The sequence below is a fragment of the Penicillium citrinum genome (assembly GCF_028827155.1).
Source record: "Penicillium citrinum strain IBT 23319 chromosome Unknown utg000008l:1.0-2707905.0:1.0-2709502.0, whole genome shotgun sequence".
NCBI classification, from domain to species: domain Eukaryota; kingdom Fungi; phylum Ascomycota; class Eurotiomycetes; order Eurotiales; family Aspergillaceae; genus Penicillium; species Penicillium citrinum.
The window spans coordinates 564,106-580,756 of NW_026622693.1; the positions used below are offsets into that span (position 1 = coordinate 564,106).

General features: G+C 46.2%; 4 protein-coding genes across 4 annotated transcripts; 1 reads left to right on the forward strand and 3 right to left on the reverse strand.

The window, feature by feature from the left end:
- Positions 1-544: 544 nt before the first annotated feature.
- On the reverse strand, positions 545-2,408 carry N7469_008646 (lysophospholipase family protein; the record flags this gene model as incomplete). Its single annotated transcript, XM_056647564.1, has 2 exons — positions 545-1,751; positions 1,807-2,408. The coding sequence occupies 2 exons, from the start codon at positions 2,406-2,408 to the stop codon at positions 545-547; spliced, it is 1,809 nt and encodes a 602-aa protein (XP_056497329.1).
- Positions 2,409-4,671: 2,263 nt separating this feature from the next.
- On the reverse strand, positions 4,672-6,639 carry N7469_008647 (uncharacterized protein; the record flags this gene model as incomplete). The annotated part of the gene is made up of 2 exons (XM_056647565.1): positions 4,672-6,284; positions 6,342-6,639. The coding sequence occupies 2 exons, from the start codon at positions 6,637-6,639 to the stop codon at positions 4,672-4,674; spliced, it is 1,911 nt and encodes a 636-aa protein (XP_056497330.1).
- Positions 6,640-9,526: 2,887 nt separating this feature from the next.
- Positions 9,527-10,574, reverse strand: N7469_008648 (putative short chain dehydrogenase; the record flags this gene model as incomplete). The annotated part of the gene is made up of 2 exons (XM_056647566.1): positions 9,527-9,838; positions 10,026-10,574. The coding sequence occupies 2 exons, from the start codon at positions 10,572-10,574 to the stop codon at positions 9,527-9,529; spliced, it is 861 nt and encodes a 286-aa protein (XP_056497331.1).
- A 3,854-nt stretch (positions 10,575-14,428) lies between these two features.
- Positions 14,429-16,127, forward strand: N7469_008649 (pepsin-like aspartic protease; the record flags this gene model as incomplete). Its single annotated transcript, XM_056647567.1, has 3 exons — positions 14,429-14,608; positions 14,725-15,046; positions 15,121-16,127. 3 exons carry the CDS (start codon positions 14,429-14,431, stop codon positions 16,125-16,127), a joined length of 1,509 nt encoding a protein of 502 aa, XP_056497332.1.
- Between the last annotated feature and the right edge of the window lie 524 nt (positions 16,128-16,651).

Sequence of the window (16,651 nt, forward strand, 5' to 3'; positions counted from 1 at the left end):
CAGAAATATATTTTTCTACCGACGTCGATCGAAAAGTATATAACCGCCAACATTGAGCTACCATCTTTGACAGAATAAGCCTTCTCACGGTGTCAGGGCTGCAGGTTCATTAGTAATGGGTCAACGAAAACTTAACTATCTCAATTGTAAATACATTATTCAATGACACTAAACTACATTAGTTTATTGTCATTTCCTCGGTAAATATAGCTGGAACGTCTCACGTTGGTGCAACCTGCGGCCCTGGAATGCTTATTCTGCCAAAGATGCTAGCCAGATTATAGTTAATGTTCAGGACAAGACGAGTAGAAGAGTGAGGTCGACGAGGCAGATTACTTACCTAAGTAGTAGTACTATTTATCTTAGGTAAGACTAGGTAGTCTTACCTAAGATAAATAGTACTTCAATAAGTTGTAACTACCTCGCATATCCACATGGCTACCATGAAAGCTTTACCGCTCATAAAAGATAATCACTTGGAAATAGTATTCATAACTCAATTACATCAATTGCAATCTTATCTTATTCATTATATACGACTCCTCTAAGCCAAAGCAAACAATGCCACACCAGCAGCAATAGCAGCAGTAAGCATCGAAGGCACAACAACAGTAACAGCCGCACTATCCGCATCCTCAATCAAAACACTGGGTTCAAAGGTACCAGGCTCTCTTGAGTCAGTGGTACCATTCCAGCAGTAATTGGTAAAGCACTGAGTACAAATATCAGGGAGTGTAGTACCAGTGCGTTCGAAAGAACGACTCAGGATGGCACAACCGACACAAGTAGTCCAGTTACCGTCCCGGGTACTGTTGGCCATAGTAGCGATTTCATAGCCGTTGTTGATAATGTCGTCCCGACGGTTATCATCTCGGCTGAGGGTGAAGGTTGTCTCATTGGAAAGTGTGGTGTAGGGGGTGTTGGGGAGGTAGACAACCAGTGGGGTGGGACCAGTTGTGTTAGAGCTGTTGCAGCCGAAGAAGGTAGGTCGGGTGTTGAGTCCCAGGTTGACGAAGGTATTCTGATCCGGAACGACGGGGAAAGAAGTGCCGTTTCCAATACCGGTACTGTTCAGGCTGCGCTCGTAAGTGGCTACGAGGGCAGTGCCGTTAGGCCAGCTGTAGGTGGTGTCGGCCGAGGAATCGACGGCGAAGATGACATCGACGTGACGCTCAGGTTGGATCAGTGGGTGGAGAGGAATATTCTGAAGATCCTCACCACCATCAACAATGTCCAGGGCAGTTTGCTTGGCATAAGGAGAGGTATCATTGTTGTAGTGATAGAACGGGTTCGGTTCATAGGAAGCGATATCATTGTCAGCCTTGTCCAAGCTGAAGAGAATGTCGTTGAAGATATCCTTCACAAAGTTAGGGAGATTAGTGGTGTTGAGCTGCAGCATAAACTGGTTGAAAAGACTAGAAGATGTTCCAATAACGAAACCGGCGTTGTCATAGCCACCAATGCAGCTCTCGTTATTAGGGAGAGAGCCGCCAACAAAGCGAGATCCCAGACTTTCGAGAGGAGCGAAACCGTAGACGGTCGGATCGAAGGTGCCAAATTCCCAAGGATTGAATTCGTAAACGGTGGAGTTGCTTCCGACAACAAGCTCACCAGGGTTGCGGCCATCTGCCACAACCAGAGGCAGAGGATAATCACCATCCTGGAATTCAGAAGTCTTTGCGATAGAAGACCAGGTGTAGTCAATACCTCCGTCGGTGGCATTGAACATTTGATAGGCGAGAGCACGACCCCTGTTTCATTATTAGCATAGTTTTTCGAAAAATCACGTTGGGTGGGCTCATGTACCAGATATCGGTGATCGAGGTATCATAACCAGCCTTTTTCTTTCCATCAACCGCATCGGCAATATCCTTGTAATAGCTAGCCGAATCCAGAAGCTGGATACCACCTGTATCAGGACCCTCGAGGATAGAGTTGCCGAATTGCCAGACAGCACCATCGGAATGAGTCTGCAGCTTATCGATGGTGGTAAAGTTGTTGATATAGATAGAACCGAGTAACCAGCTACCACCACTGAGACCAGACAGATATGTAGCTGATTGAAGCAGACCACCCAAATGGCCTTCAGTAGTAGCATTATCGGTTCGGCTATCAAAGGCCTTGATGGCACCGGCACCGTTCATCAATGCACGGTACCCACCACCAGAAACAGCAATACCAATGTTGGGGATATTGGACGAGTTACTCTTATGCTTTTCCAGATATGACTTCACATCGTAGTCGCCGACCTTGACGTGGCCGAAAAAGTCTGATAAAGCTGTCTGTGTCTTCTCACGACGCTTCTTAAGCCAATCGGTCTCATTGGATGAGAGTTTGGCGGCACTACGCACTGTTGGCCGAGGGCCGGGGCAGCTAACTTTAGTGGGGACGTAGCCATCGGGGGGCATTGGGAAGAGCTCGGCCGACGATAGGAACAATATTCTCGGGCTCAAAGCCAGGAGGAGCTGCGATCGCGCCTGGAGAGAGGAATTGCAGTTAGCAAGTTATCGTTTTGGAGGGCACTCTTCATGATCAGACGAGGAATAAATATCATCGCGACCGAGGAAGGATTCTGAACATACCAGGTAAGCCCAGCGCGAGGGACGCGATCAGGACACCGGATTTCATGATGAGGATTTTTTTTATCTGAACATTTACTCTTCAGATCTCCTCAACGTGACGGGGCAGAAGGAGAAATCAGGGTCCGAGGTGAGAGAAGTCGATCATCTCCAGGGGTGTCTGATATTATTTATGCACCGGGCCCGCCGGAAGCTTGGCCAAGCCCGCGTACCCGATTTTCAAGGGAGTTCAGTTCAGTTTCGCTTGCTCCAGTGGCCGGTTCGGGAGGGCCAAAGAATCAGTTCAGGCCCCATCGGGGGGTCCGCATCGCACATTAGCGTTCCCGGGGACAACGAATGGTGGTGCAGCGAGTGGATGATCAGTCAGTGGAGCCGGTGATGTCAAGCCGAAGGAGCCTCGGGCGGTGCATAACTCCAGAAGCAGATTGTACAAAGTGTGTTGGCAGGCCTGATTTGTGGCGCAGGGCTGAGATGAGCCCGATAATCAGAATAGAAACATGCCATTAGAGGAAACCTACATAGTACAGTATGTGCATATCCACCATGCCGATGTGATGTGTAGAAGGAGAAGTTGGGGTTTCACGGGGGACATTCTTTGTACGTCATCGATCGAGCCCTAGGTTTAAAATACTTGAGTATGTATATCAAGACTATTCACACATATACATACATAGTATTCATTACTTTCAACAAGCCTAGACTAGTATACTAATAATATGCTATGAATTTTCGTCACAAAATTGGAATTCTTTTGCCTGGTCGGTCCATCAAACCGGCGATGCATTCCACCAGTTCCTGACTATACATATCAGTGACGCAGTACGGAGTATGCGGATTAGATATCCCTCGGTTCTCAAGCATGGCTATGTATGTATCATGTGGAATAGTTACTACAGTACTTAGGACAGTTAGTAACTATCCTATTTGTTCACGCAAACCTCTCTCATTTAGTACTAACAAATCGCAAGAAAGCCGAAAACCCCCCCATAATTACGGAGTCCAATGAACGCCGATGGGGCCGGGCAATCTACTAAAACTCCACTCTGTGGGAACCATTGGAAAAATGTAATCTCAAACAATAATCACCGGCCCTTCCGAATTCCCGTAAAGAGTACATACTAGCCTCATTGCAACCTGACCAGGCAGCTACATTAAATACATTAATGTATTCAACCAGACTCCAGCAAAAGCAATTGTTTCTGGCAACTCGTACTCGGATTCGGTCTGGGACCGACTGGGACGCAAATACGCGGAAAACCCCAATAAACAATCCGTTGTACACCGCAAATTCCGAAAATGTGGCGGAGGCTGGCGCAGCAGGTATTGCACTTAGTGTAGCAGTAGCTGGGCATCCAGCTGAATAGGCAGAAGAATAATCAAAGAAATAACATCATTCCACAAAGGCAATTCTGTACTCCATAGTAGGGGAGAAGAAGGCTAAAAAAGAAATGAAATTAATCTAAATGTAAGTGTAAATTCATAAATTTGAAGTCCTAACGGTTGTGGTTTCAGATCGTGAAGAAGTTCACGTTCATCGGCAATCATCTCCGAGATCGGCAGTGGGGAAATCCATCAGCCACTTTATACAGTAGAGTTAGAAATGATCATCACTATAATCTACCATATTTATTCTAGCATGAAGAATATATTTTAACATAAATAACAGATTTTTGATGCTCATATTTCAGCTATAGACCGTATATATTCAGAGCAAGTCTGGGTAATGAATCCTAGCAGTCATTCACCGGAAAAGTCTACTCCAGAATCATGGAAATCCCCTCCTGTCCCAGTGACGACATACATAGATTGAGGCCAGAGAATCTTCAACATGATACAAAGGAATATGGAATAGATCCATGGATACTCCTCTTGGGGATGGAATACTCAGGTGGTGTATCGCTCTAGTTGCAAAATTGGTACTGGAAGTTTCGTTCCGGTTGACCTGGAATCGAAGCCACAAGTTTGAAGGATTGACTTGGAGAAATGAAAGCTCTCGATGACTCAAGCAGACCTCATTATTATTTCACATTATCTTCAAAGCTACCCAGCAGTGATAAATTGGATTGAGCTAAGGGATACAATCGAGAACGATTTATCCTTTGACAGGCGTGATCTCAGCAGCAACAAAGAGTCCTTCTGCCTTTGCATCTGCCACAACATGACCTTCAGGCAAGTTGTTCAGTTCATCTTCTTCGCGATCCAAACCCCAGAACTGCCAGATGAAGAAGAGACCACCAACGCCGGAAAGAATGGCGAAAACAACATAGTTCCATACGAGCAACGGATCTGAGGAAAGTGGGTTCAGAGCCTCGGCAATCGCGGCAGAAATAGCATTGGTGAACAGGGCAATAGCCTGAATGAGGGAACGCATGTTTCGAGGTGCCTTAGAATAGGCGTACTCCAATGAGGTAATGGAGGCGAAGATTTCTGAAAGAGCAACCAGAACGTAGCTACCGGTTTGGATCCAGACGTTCAGGGACGAGTTATTGATACTGCCATCATTATTGAAACAGTTGTTTGCTTGGTTGCCACAAGGAGAGGTCTTGTAAATGTAGTGCTGGAGTACTGCTGCCCAAACCATGGCCAAGGCAGCGAGGATGAAGCCAACGAAAATCTTCCTGATAGCGGTGAATCGAATACCAGCTTTGCGTAGAGCAGGATATAAGAAGTTATCGCAGATGGGAATGAAAATGACCAAAGCCAAAGGATCAAGATTGTTGATCACATCATTTGGAACGCCGTGGAGGGCCATTGTTCCTGCCTGAGCGGTCAAGTTGTTAGTTAGCTGGTTATAGGCCAGCCAGTAGAGTGGGAAGTAACAGAATACTGCGCAAGCAGCGAAACCACGGCGCACTTCGTCAACCCAAGCATCATCGAAAGTCATCCAGTGTGGGCGCTCGCTAGGAAGGATATTGGAGGGCTTGGCCGTCTCCCAAAGGGTACCATCATGTGTGCGCTTCCAGAACTTGATTGGATTCCACGACCAGCGGTTGCCCAACGCATAAAAAAGCGTCCGAACAGCCTTTGATGTGACGGATCCCTGGGGAGGAACCTGAATGTACCGGTTGCGACCCCACCACATAATGAAGGGAGTGGTCAGGAACATCAGGGTTGGAAGTAGATAGGCAAGCCAGAATCCAACGTACTTCTCAGCATAGGCCATGGAGATCTGACCCACCAAAGCACCGATGTTGATGAAAAGGTAAAAGTAGTGGTAGATACGACTCTGAGTTATAGTCGGATCTACAACGACACGCTCACCGGAGGGCAATGTACGCACTTTCAGATTCACTGCTGGAATCTGTTCGACAATCAGGGCAGAAATGTTGGGCTTGAAACCGCCTGTACCGAATCCCATGGTAACAACACCAAGCATAAAGACACCGAAGCAAGCGTTAGTGTTGGTAATGACAGGAGGAATGGCTGAAATGACGAGAATGATATGGCCAAGGATGGCAAAAAAGATGGACCAACAGATGGTCTTGTAGCGACCCCAGTATTGATCAGCAACGTAGGCGCTGAAAAGAGGAATCACGTAGCACCAAAAGGTGTTGAATGTGTTGATTCCGTTGGCAATCTGAGTTCCTTGTCCAAGAGCGCCCGAAACACCTTGGGAACTGCCACCGCCAGCGCCGGTGCTGTGATGCGATCCGGGTGGACCATCGGGGTAAGGTAGAGGAAGTGAGTGATTCACAAAGTTGGAATCTATATGACCTGCGTTAGAGACAATTTATGAACTGGATAAATAAACGTGGTACATACACAAGACCTGTGTTCCATAATACGAGAAACGTTCACACAACTCTACGAAAGCAACAGTGTAGACGGACCAAGGAATCGGCGCTGAAATACGACGCAGAGCATCAGGACCGTTCAACTCGTCAGCAGTCGGGTCTTCATCGCCGGTTTGAAGATGGTAAGAGGCTGAAACCAGACCCTTCTGAGGGCATGGTGCGGACACAAGACCTGTCTCAGTCTTCTCATTGACGGTATACTCTCCACTTTTCAGCGTTGCAATCTGATCATTTTCAGTGTTCGAGGCAGGATCCTCGACAGCCATATTGACTTGCAGGAGAGAGAGTGTTACAGTTTATAAGAAAAGGATGTGGTAGAAGAGGATGAAGAGAAGGGAAGAGGAGGAGAGAAGAAGAGAAGTGAAGAAGAGAAAAGAGGAAAGTGTGAGGGTGTAAGCGAGAACGGAAGGTGCGACTGGTCAAGATGTAGACAAGGAAGGTGCAGATCGGCCGAGTTTTATATCGCGCCTTCATTCAATTCTCGCGTTTTTCCCACTAAGTCCAGGTTGGACTTCACCTCATCCCAAAGCGAGAAAAAAAAAGATTCTTTCAACTTTGGCCACATCGCTTCGAGCTAGTCGCATCACAAGCTTTGCAAAATTAGCCAACGACCACGTTTTACCCCGGACTTATCACGCCATGTACCACAGACATGCCTGAACTATCCCAAAACGGGGCATTGTCCGTGGCCACCGGCAGATAAGGCCCTAGTAATGGGACTAGTGGCCTCGTTGGATTGGCTTGGAATTATTCGAGTTCACGCCAGTATATGCTTGCCGATATGAATCAAACAGATTCGAGATTTGCTCAATAAGAATTGAGCGGTTTATCCCGTCATTTGCTGTCTGGTCAAACAAAACGTATTCTCAATGCCCGGGTTCCAAGAAGCTTAACCTCAACCACTGAGTTTCTTGCGTGGGGCCGCGGCCCAGGCACACCATACACGCGCTAGGGATGAGGGGCCAGATACTAGTACATTTCCCCGCTCATATTATGGTGTCAAGCATGGTCTAGTATACTCCTGGGAAACGAGAGACTGCGAACATAAATCGCCACAGAATCCAACAGGATATGAGATATCACGTTCAGCCACGGGGAAGGCCGTCGGGATAGCGAGGACACAGACCCTCTCGGCCACAAAGGCTTGACTCTGCTAAGCATTTCACTGGGTCGGTCTCGGGCCTGGCCTTATCATAGCTTAGCGGAACTCTTTGCAGTGGGGCAGGACCAAATGAAAGTCTTGTCGTCCAGCCTTTCCCTTCTCGCGATTCGAACCTTATCTCCAGGACGTCCAATAGCCCCGGTATAGTCTCATTGGAAAGGTTTCTCGTATCTTATCAACCCGTTACAGAGAATATCTGACGGCTGAAGTTGTATCCAGATATCAACACAGTCAGCCAACATGGGTGTGCCTCTCTTCCAAGTTTCTCGAATCTTGGTATTTGAGCTAGGATTTAGTGTTAGTGTGGCAATAGGCTGACGTGCTTATCGATGAACTGACGAGCGAATGTCGTGCCCCTCCTATGGGTCAATCTGTCTGATTCGCACAAGTTTTCCCTGCAATTGGAAATTGCGCCCGTCGGATTGGCCGTGTTTCGAACATACTAACAATCACGACCAATCTCGAAATGATTAGACAAGTACTCCGAACAAAAGTACCTGTTAGCTTGTGCTGGATCTGCTCCTGACCATGCAACAAACGAATGCCCTAAGAGATTACTACAGAAAAGCCCCGGAGGGTCCATATCAATATAGGTTGAATTGGGAAATTGGTATTGCGGCGTCAAAACTGAAACTTCCATCCTAAATAAAGCTTGCTCAGCTAGTTGGTTTATCGGTACTATGTATAAAGCTGAATAAAGCGGTGCGAAGCTCAATGAAAATAAGGGAGTTATTTTATGGAATGGGCCTTCCTGTGTTCGCTCGACAGGCCGAAACTCTGTTGTTGCTGTGTTGACCATCCCGGTCTGTGGGACAAACGGTCGTACGTGTGCGATATCAACACCAGAAATCCACTTCAACCTCAAGATCATTTGATTCTGATTAGGTCATTTACTGGACATAGACATTGTCCTTCCTCTGCGGATCTTGTTGAGTCGTTAAGTTGTCGGCGCGGAGGTGTGTACCATATCAGGCATCCCGACGCTCATGACTTCACTCCAGCCAGGCCTTCGAAAGAGCTGGTGAAGCCCCGTTACTATCCGGGATATACCGCGAAGAACCTTTCTTGAATCCAGGGTAAACGGCATCGTGATGGCAAAATATGTCATTAAGAACAGTCAATTTAATGATAATAGACAACCCCCTTGCAGAGACAGCACCAATCAACTGTAGGTTGCGGCGCCCAGCAAACAAGTGACAGCAACTTTTGGCGAAGTTGATGGCTACTGGGTGAACCATATCTGTCTCCCCAGACTTTGAGAGGACCGAGAGTAGATTCTCTGGATCATGACTGGTGAAGACGCGGGGTCGCTCTCCACTTCCCCGGAGTCAACGACGACAAAATTCTTGGCTCGAGTTTCCTTCGTCCCAGTTCCACGTTTTGTCCTTTCCAGCTGACTTCCCTTCCACATAATATGGTAGGCTGGGACTTCGAAATACAAGGACCTCGGGGCCGTGGCAAGTATTCGTGTGTGTGCTGGGCTTTCCTCTCTGGTCGATCGGCCGAAGGTCATCAGTTCGTGCCAGAATGTGTTCACTTTCAACTGGACAGAATTATCGGTGAAAGACCAGTCTGAAAAGAATTTCAACGATCAGCAATTTGAATGTAAAGGCCCAACGGACGGTCAGGAAACCTCTGCAGATTCTCGTGACCAGCCCTACAATTTTAAATGCGTTTACATTTACAGGAAATCTACTGCTGAGACTCCGAGTGGAACCGATCTGTCAAAATGAAAGTGGGTCGTGATCATCACTGCATTAACTCGAGCGATCGGTTTGAGTCTAAAATATGACTGTAAATGAAAACGCAAAACGAAATCAATCACGCTGATCAAAGCCAAGAAATTATGAACTGTCAAAGATAGTCCTCGCTCATCCCATTACCGAAACAAAATTCAGAACGCCGTGCCATGAAAAAGCCCGCCGGCCACGTGTATGCATACAATTTATCCCCATCCACTTTAGGGTAATATTAGAGGACACTAAGAGTGTCTACCAGGCAGCGTGACCACCATCCATGCGCAGGTCAGAACCAGTCATGAAAGAAGACGCATCGGAGAGCAGGAAGACTGCTGCACCCCGGTATTCTTCGGGACGAGACAAACGTCCAAGCATGTTCTCCTTGGGCCACTGATCGCGGCGCTCGGGGTACTCGACGAAGAGCTTCTCAACCATGGCGGTGACGATATAGCCAGGTGAGATAGTGTTGACACGGATGTTGTACTGGCCCCATTCGGCGGCGAGATTGCGACCCAGCTGGATGACAGCAGCTTTAGAGGCGTTATAAGCGGGACAGATGAGACCCTGTTTGTTTGATGTCAGCCTTATCCAAAATGACGAATGAAAGTGGTAATAATGTGGGGAATTCATATAAAGTAGAATACGAGGAACAAAGTCAAGGGTGACCATGGTCATAGAGCGATGGGGCACAAAGTGAGTTCAAGGGTAAAAAAAAAAAACGATGAATACTGGTGGAGGGGAGGGAACATACCCGATTGGCAATGGTGCCACTCATACTGGCGATCATGGCGATACTGCCTCCGTTTCCAAAGCGAATCATTTGCTTCGCAACCGCCTGGGCAGTCATAAAAACACCAGTGACATTAACCTCGAACATAGTGTTGCTGTCTTTAGCCGAGTACTCCAAAGCAGGAGTCTCCTGTTGGATACCAGCAGCAGCAACTAGGCCATCCATGCGGCCTTCAACCTGAGCAATGCCCTCAATAACATTGTTCAGCAACTCGGTGTCGCGAACATCGATACGGCGATAGTGCAACTCCGTACCAAGCTCTTTGGCGCGGATCTGAAGATCGAAAAACTCTGGGGCAGGCTCTTCCAGTCGGTCCAAAGCATAGACTTTGGCGCCGGCTTCAAGGAGGGCTTCACTCTGAGTGAGACCCAATCCACGACCAGCGCCAGAGACCAGAACGACCTTTCCGGCCAGGCTAAACTCAGGCATGCGAGTGTTTTGGCCCAGGAGGACTGGTTGAGTAGTCACAGGGGCGGTGGGAACCTCGGTGGTTTCAATAGAGACGGACATTGTGTTGGGTATTATTGATTAAGGTGAATGACGAGTATATAAGTTGTAAGGATTGGAAAATAGATAAGTTGATCGGTGCGATGGAATTGGAGTATATATTAAAATATTCAGATGAATGAAGATAGAGAGGAATTGAGCGAGCCATGAACGGGGTCTTTATATAACATTTTGAAACCAGCACACCCCCTATCTTTTTCGGCAGGATTGGTGCCGAAGGGGTGTCTCGTGGACAAGCAAATTTTGGAAATCTGAAAATGGCAACGCAAAGCCAAGCAATCAAGCTCGGCCTGGCCCCGGGGAATGCGGAGGGCGGTGCAGGTTAGCTCCAGGCCAGTCTATTCAATGTAGCCACTGACTCCAAGGGCTTCTATACTCCGGATTGTACTACACGGTATGTACATGTACTCCCCTAGGAAGTCAGTAGTAGACCAGTTTAGATTCCTCGTCTAATGAGCGTGGCAAGCGAACACCTGCTTCACAGAGTACAAATTTCGACTAGTGGATTATGTCGTTCAAATTACATACACCGTTCCATTGATCAAGATTCCTACAAAGAAACCGGATGTACAGAACCCTACTAGAATCCTGCTAGAAGTACACGCAAGCACACCAGCATCTTAATTTGATAATCCCAGTCGATGATCTAACAATTCAGTCATTTGGTTATCTTGTGTCCATAGATTAGTTCACTCTGATGAAGTACAGTACGAGTCTCGTTCGTCGAGGGAAGAACTAGTCGATCGGATTTCTTATTCGGGAAAGCCGATCTCCCCCAGATTCGACGCCACCGGTTTTTTTTTGCCCAGCTCACCTGACCATCCATGCCCCGGGATTTCGTCCCGGGGGTGCTTGATCGCCCTGATATTTTTGCTAATTGGGTATTTGTGTTTCTACCCTGGGGCCCGTAGTGTGTACTTTTTACTCTACTGTATACTACTGTACATATCTGTCTCCGCGCTACTTTGGTCATGTGGGCAATCCGAATTGCCGGCTTGACTCTGTCCCTGTCCCTGAGTATTGGCTGTTGGGAAACTCAATCGCTCTATTCAAGAGATTATGATATTTTTTTTCTTCTGGTCGGGGTACTTCGTACTTTTTCTGCCGTCCTTCTTGTTCATCCTAGTTTAATCCCTGATATCTTCAATTTGAACTAAATACTTCACTATTAATACTTCGCCACCAACTGCACTATACAAGCCGACCAAATTACAATCCAACACTTAACACAAAATAAAAATATAAAAACTCCATCTAAACAATATACCTGACAATGCAATTGCAAATCCAGGGGTAGTCCATCACCGATAGGCGGGTAGTATCGATTTTCTGCCCGTGTGACCAGCAAAATTTGACTCGGCATGATACCTGGACCTACCATACCGAATTAGGCAAACCCGAGGCTTCCATCCCCTTACACCAAAAACACAATTTGACGAAGGAACTGTCACCTTTTGATCCCGTGAGCTGCTAAACAGCAATAAACAATCGGCACGTACATCCCGATCCCACTTCTAGATTATTCCATTCCCAATCCCTCTGTGACCTGCAGATGTGTCGCTAAATCCGCCGGGTCTGGCCGGATCTAGATTTGGAGATCGAGGTTTGTGGCTGGGTTTATTTTTGACTATCTAGTTTCCTGTTTTTGGAAACTTGATTTGCTCTATTCTTGTCTTTGTGGTTTTCTATGTATATACAACATCTTTGCGATATACCCTCTAAATTCCAACAGTAGCGGTGAGTATACACACGTACACTGCCCTACACTAGCGTCGAGTATTTTCCTCAAGCTGTTCAAATTTTGGTCCGGGCCAAGTTCTCAACTTGAAGCATTTCATTGACTTCCGGGACCCCGCGTTGTTTACACGGTTGCACGGCGGGGTGGGTCATAGCTTACTACCACATAAGATATGGAGCTATTGTGGGTTCGTCAAGTGACCATTTTCAAGATGTCGTGGGGGTTCCTCCCACTAGTATACAGTTAGAACCTTTTTTACCTTCACTAGAAGCTGCGAGACTCGAGAACAATCTGATTTTCAAAAATGCGCCCTTCATCTCAATCAAGTCAGATCTTGTACTCACTATCACGCTGGTGCAATCGTAATGCTGATCACATAACATAATTTCAATCTCCATTTCTCATAATGACTACTATCGAGCGAACAGGTCAGTTTGTTGACAGACGCCACAAAGCCCTAGCTCGTATCGCGACATTTCTGGACGCGGAGTTCCTCCGATATCCTATTTCGTCCAATATTTGGATCTGGGCGGCAGTGTAGAAACTATTTTATCCTGAAAAATATTTTCGGGCAGCAATTTGACGTACCAGACCGCAAGACTAGCTCGAGAAACGCAATGAGGGTTCTTCAGCTAGTCTAGATTCCAGAAGTTGAACTAACAGAACATCTTAACTTGGAGCATTACGAGCAATTTCATGTATGACATTGAAAGAATAAAAACGCCCAAGAGCCTTTTGATATTACAATAAGAGAAAGAGACGAATACAGGGCAATCGGGGAAATTTCAGAAGCAGAGAAAACGACAAACATATCATGCATAACAGGGCTTTTTTCGGCATGGCATGTCTTATAAACTCCATACTAAGCAGGAACCATTGAACTAGCTTTGGAATCTGTTGCAACTTCTTTCATCCGACTTTCAATCTACCGGGCGTCGGTAATTATCAGTACGGCGCTCCTATCCTTCCATGACGGCTAATCAAGTAACGAGCGAAAATACTTTCAGCTTCACAACGATTCTAGCAATCAAGGCTTCTAATCCATAGGTCAGGATAAGGAAAAGAAGCATTTGGCTGAATGCGACCTAGTATCGCCTTAGAAAACAAAGGGACCGCTTAGGGCTATCAATTATGGCGAAGAACAATACCCTTCCACTAGAGGAAGTGAGAAGGTTGAGTTCTGAAAGGATTACAGTCCTGATATCCTAAATGTTCATTATTCTTCTAGCTTTGTACACGACTTTCTACGACTCACTCTCATAAATTTGAGTAGATGCTGAATATAGGATCGAGAAATGATCCTCAGAATACCTCGTAAATTTGCTGCATCAAATTTTGAATGCATTTGAGTCGTTTCAGGAAATGCCTCTTGAAAATTTAATTGCAATGAAATACTCAAAGAGCGGTTGATACGATTTCCTCCAATCATACTTAGAATTTTCGGTTTTCTCTCCACATGCAACGAATGCAAATCCAATCATCAGCCAAAATCTGTTCTTATCTTCATGTAATCAGATTGGCTATAGTATTGTTTTATCACGTGAGTGACGGCTATAGAACTGAATGTGGCGAGGCAGCGGAACGAACCTTTCCCAAAGTGGTAATTAAGAAGGTCGGAAGTCGGCCATTTCTACAAATGAAGTGGGACTGACTCATTTTCAGCCTCTTCTTTGAACGCACTAAGTGGATTTAGGCCTAACCTCCGTTGAAATCCGTTTTTAGCGAGGAGTCTGAGAGTCTCCCCAACGAATGACTGCTGATTGTGATCTTTAGTTTGCCCCAGGTGCAGCATCGGAAATTGTGAAGTAAGATGATTCGCTATTTCCAAGGTATTTTGCGTCTTATGGAGTAGAATGCCATGTTCGTTGATCGTTAGTTGATATTTAGTGAGAGCCTAGTGGCAAGCTAACATGAAGCGAGAAGGGGCCAAAAGAGCCCATAAGGTCAAGAAGTACCCCTCTATTCCCTCTCTCTGATTCATTTCTGTTGAACTCTCTGTAATAATTCCAAGGGCTGTATATTTCAGCTTTGTTCATCGCAACGTGACAATTTGAGTCTCGCATTGCGGTGCTTTTTGGTGTCCAGGAACTTTGTATCGACGATCATCAAGATTTGCACGATGTGGAGAGCCTCAATCTTGTCGATCGCCGCCATGGCCACTTTACCATGCGTGGATGCCATCACCTTGCACAAACGCGATGAGCCTGCGGTCTTGGGACTGCCGGTTTCACGCAGTGAAAGGTCTCAAGCCTTGCAGAAGCGCGACTCCAAAACAGTCAGCACTTCCTTGTACAATGTGGTATGTACGAGATATTCGTTTTCTCATTTCATTTCATTTGACTTGTAAAAAAAACCAATGTCGATCGCGACTTATGAAAGAATGAAAGTTGAGGATTATACTTACTCATGGCATAGCAAAACATGTACTATATGGTGAATATCACTGTCGGCACTCCGCCTCAAAATCTCTCCCTTAGTCTTGATACCGGTAGCAGCGATATTTGGGTCAACCTGCCAAATTCCACCTACTGTGAAGGAGACGATGATCCTTGTTCATCGACAGGTTTATTCAATATTAAAAAATCGTCATCCTTTGAAATGCTCGACTATGTGATGAATGCGACTTACGCTAGTGGATTTCTGGCTTATGGCCATTATGCTACCGATACACTCTCGATCGGAGGAGCTAAACTCAAGGACATGGAATTTGCGGTAGCTGAGACAAGTCTAAATCCTCGTAAGTTCAAAAAGCCCTTCGGGTTGCCCTGGCGAATGTACATTGCTAATGTTGACGATCCTTGTCTTTTAAAGACGGCATTTTGGGAATTGGATATTCATCAGCAACTGTTGCCGCGATGAAGTTTGACAAGAAGTATAAAAATCTGCCGGAAGCGCTGGTCGAGAGCGGTGCCATCAAGTCCCCCGCCTACAGTCTGTGGCTGAACAAGTTCGATGGAACCGGAAATCTCCTCTTTGGCGGTGTCAACAAGGCGAGATATCAAGGCGAGCTGCAGACTGTGCCTGTTCTGAAAGTCTATGACAGATACCTTTCTCTGGCCATTGCCTTGACAGATATTTCTATCAAAAGTTCCAAGGAGACTAATAGTTACTCCACAGGTCTTCCTCTGGCAGTTTCTCTCGATAATGGAAGTCCTCTCATTACACTGCCTAAGGAGCTGGTTGATCCTATCTACAAGGAAGTGGGCGCAGGCTATTCCGAGAAAGCCAAATGGCCCTATATTCCCTGCAAAATGTCTGAGGCCGATTACAATGTGACCTTCAGCTTTTCAGGTGCAAAGGTCACAATGCCTCTGAGCGAATTGGTGTTCGATAATTACTCCGCGGATGGCTTTGCTGAGGATGACTGCATTTTCGGCATTAGCTACAGCGAAGAGGGTGTCAACTTGATGGGTGACCCTTTCTTACGTGGAGCTTACGTTGTTTATGATTTGGGCAACAACGAGATTTCTCTCGCCAATACAGACTTCGATGGAGGTGATGATGATATTCATGAGATTGGCACAGGAATAGCTGCGGTTCCAGACGCAACAGCAGTGCCTTCTCCTGTCACCTCGGCTACGGGTAATGGTCCTCTTCCAACCACGGGAACTGAGTATGTCTCGGGGTCTGGATCATCCCAGACAACATACTATGTTGCTTCTGGTACCACTGGAGATGCTACTGGGACTGCCACTGGGACTGCCACTAAGGGAGCTGCTACTAGTACCTCATCTGACGGACTGGCAGCGTTTCCAACAAGCAAGCCAAACCGTCTCTTATCCGGTGTTCTGGGCGCTGGAATGCTTCTTGCATTGTAGACATTTCATCTAGATTATGGCGATTGTTTTGTAGATGGCTGACCAAGCTATTTACAAAAACTAGTAACTAACTAACTAGGTCTAATTTCAGGAAGACAAACTTGATACGATGGCCTTTCTTTGCGTTAAGTGTTCGATATATTACTGTAGATGGATATTGCTGTGCGTTATATCACCAGATTCGTGGATGAGGTTTCTCGTTCTAAATTGGCCTTTTGTAATTGAAATGTGCTGAAGTTATATTCGTGGAATGGAAAACAAGGTGAGTGATACAAGTAATCTAAAAAGGAGCAGGGACAGTGTGTCTATACATAATGACTAGTAGTCATCAGACTGAACGGGTTCATTGGGAATAGTCATAGCTGATAATTCCATAGACGTGCGTTATTCATTACTCACTTTTCTGTTGCTTTGATCATGACAGTTAACTTCCTGGAAATTCAAGCTCAAGCTGCGTGGCGTCGAGCGGACATTGGGATCGTTCTAATTAGTATTTTACGCATTTAATCCTCATTTAATCATGA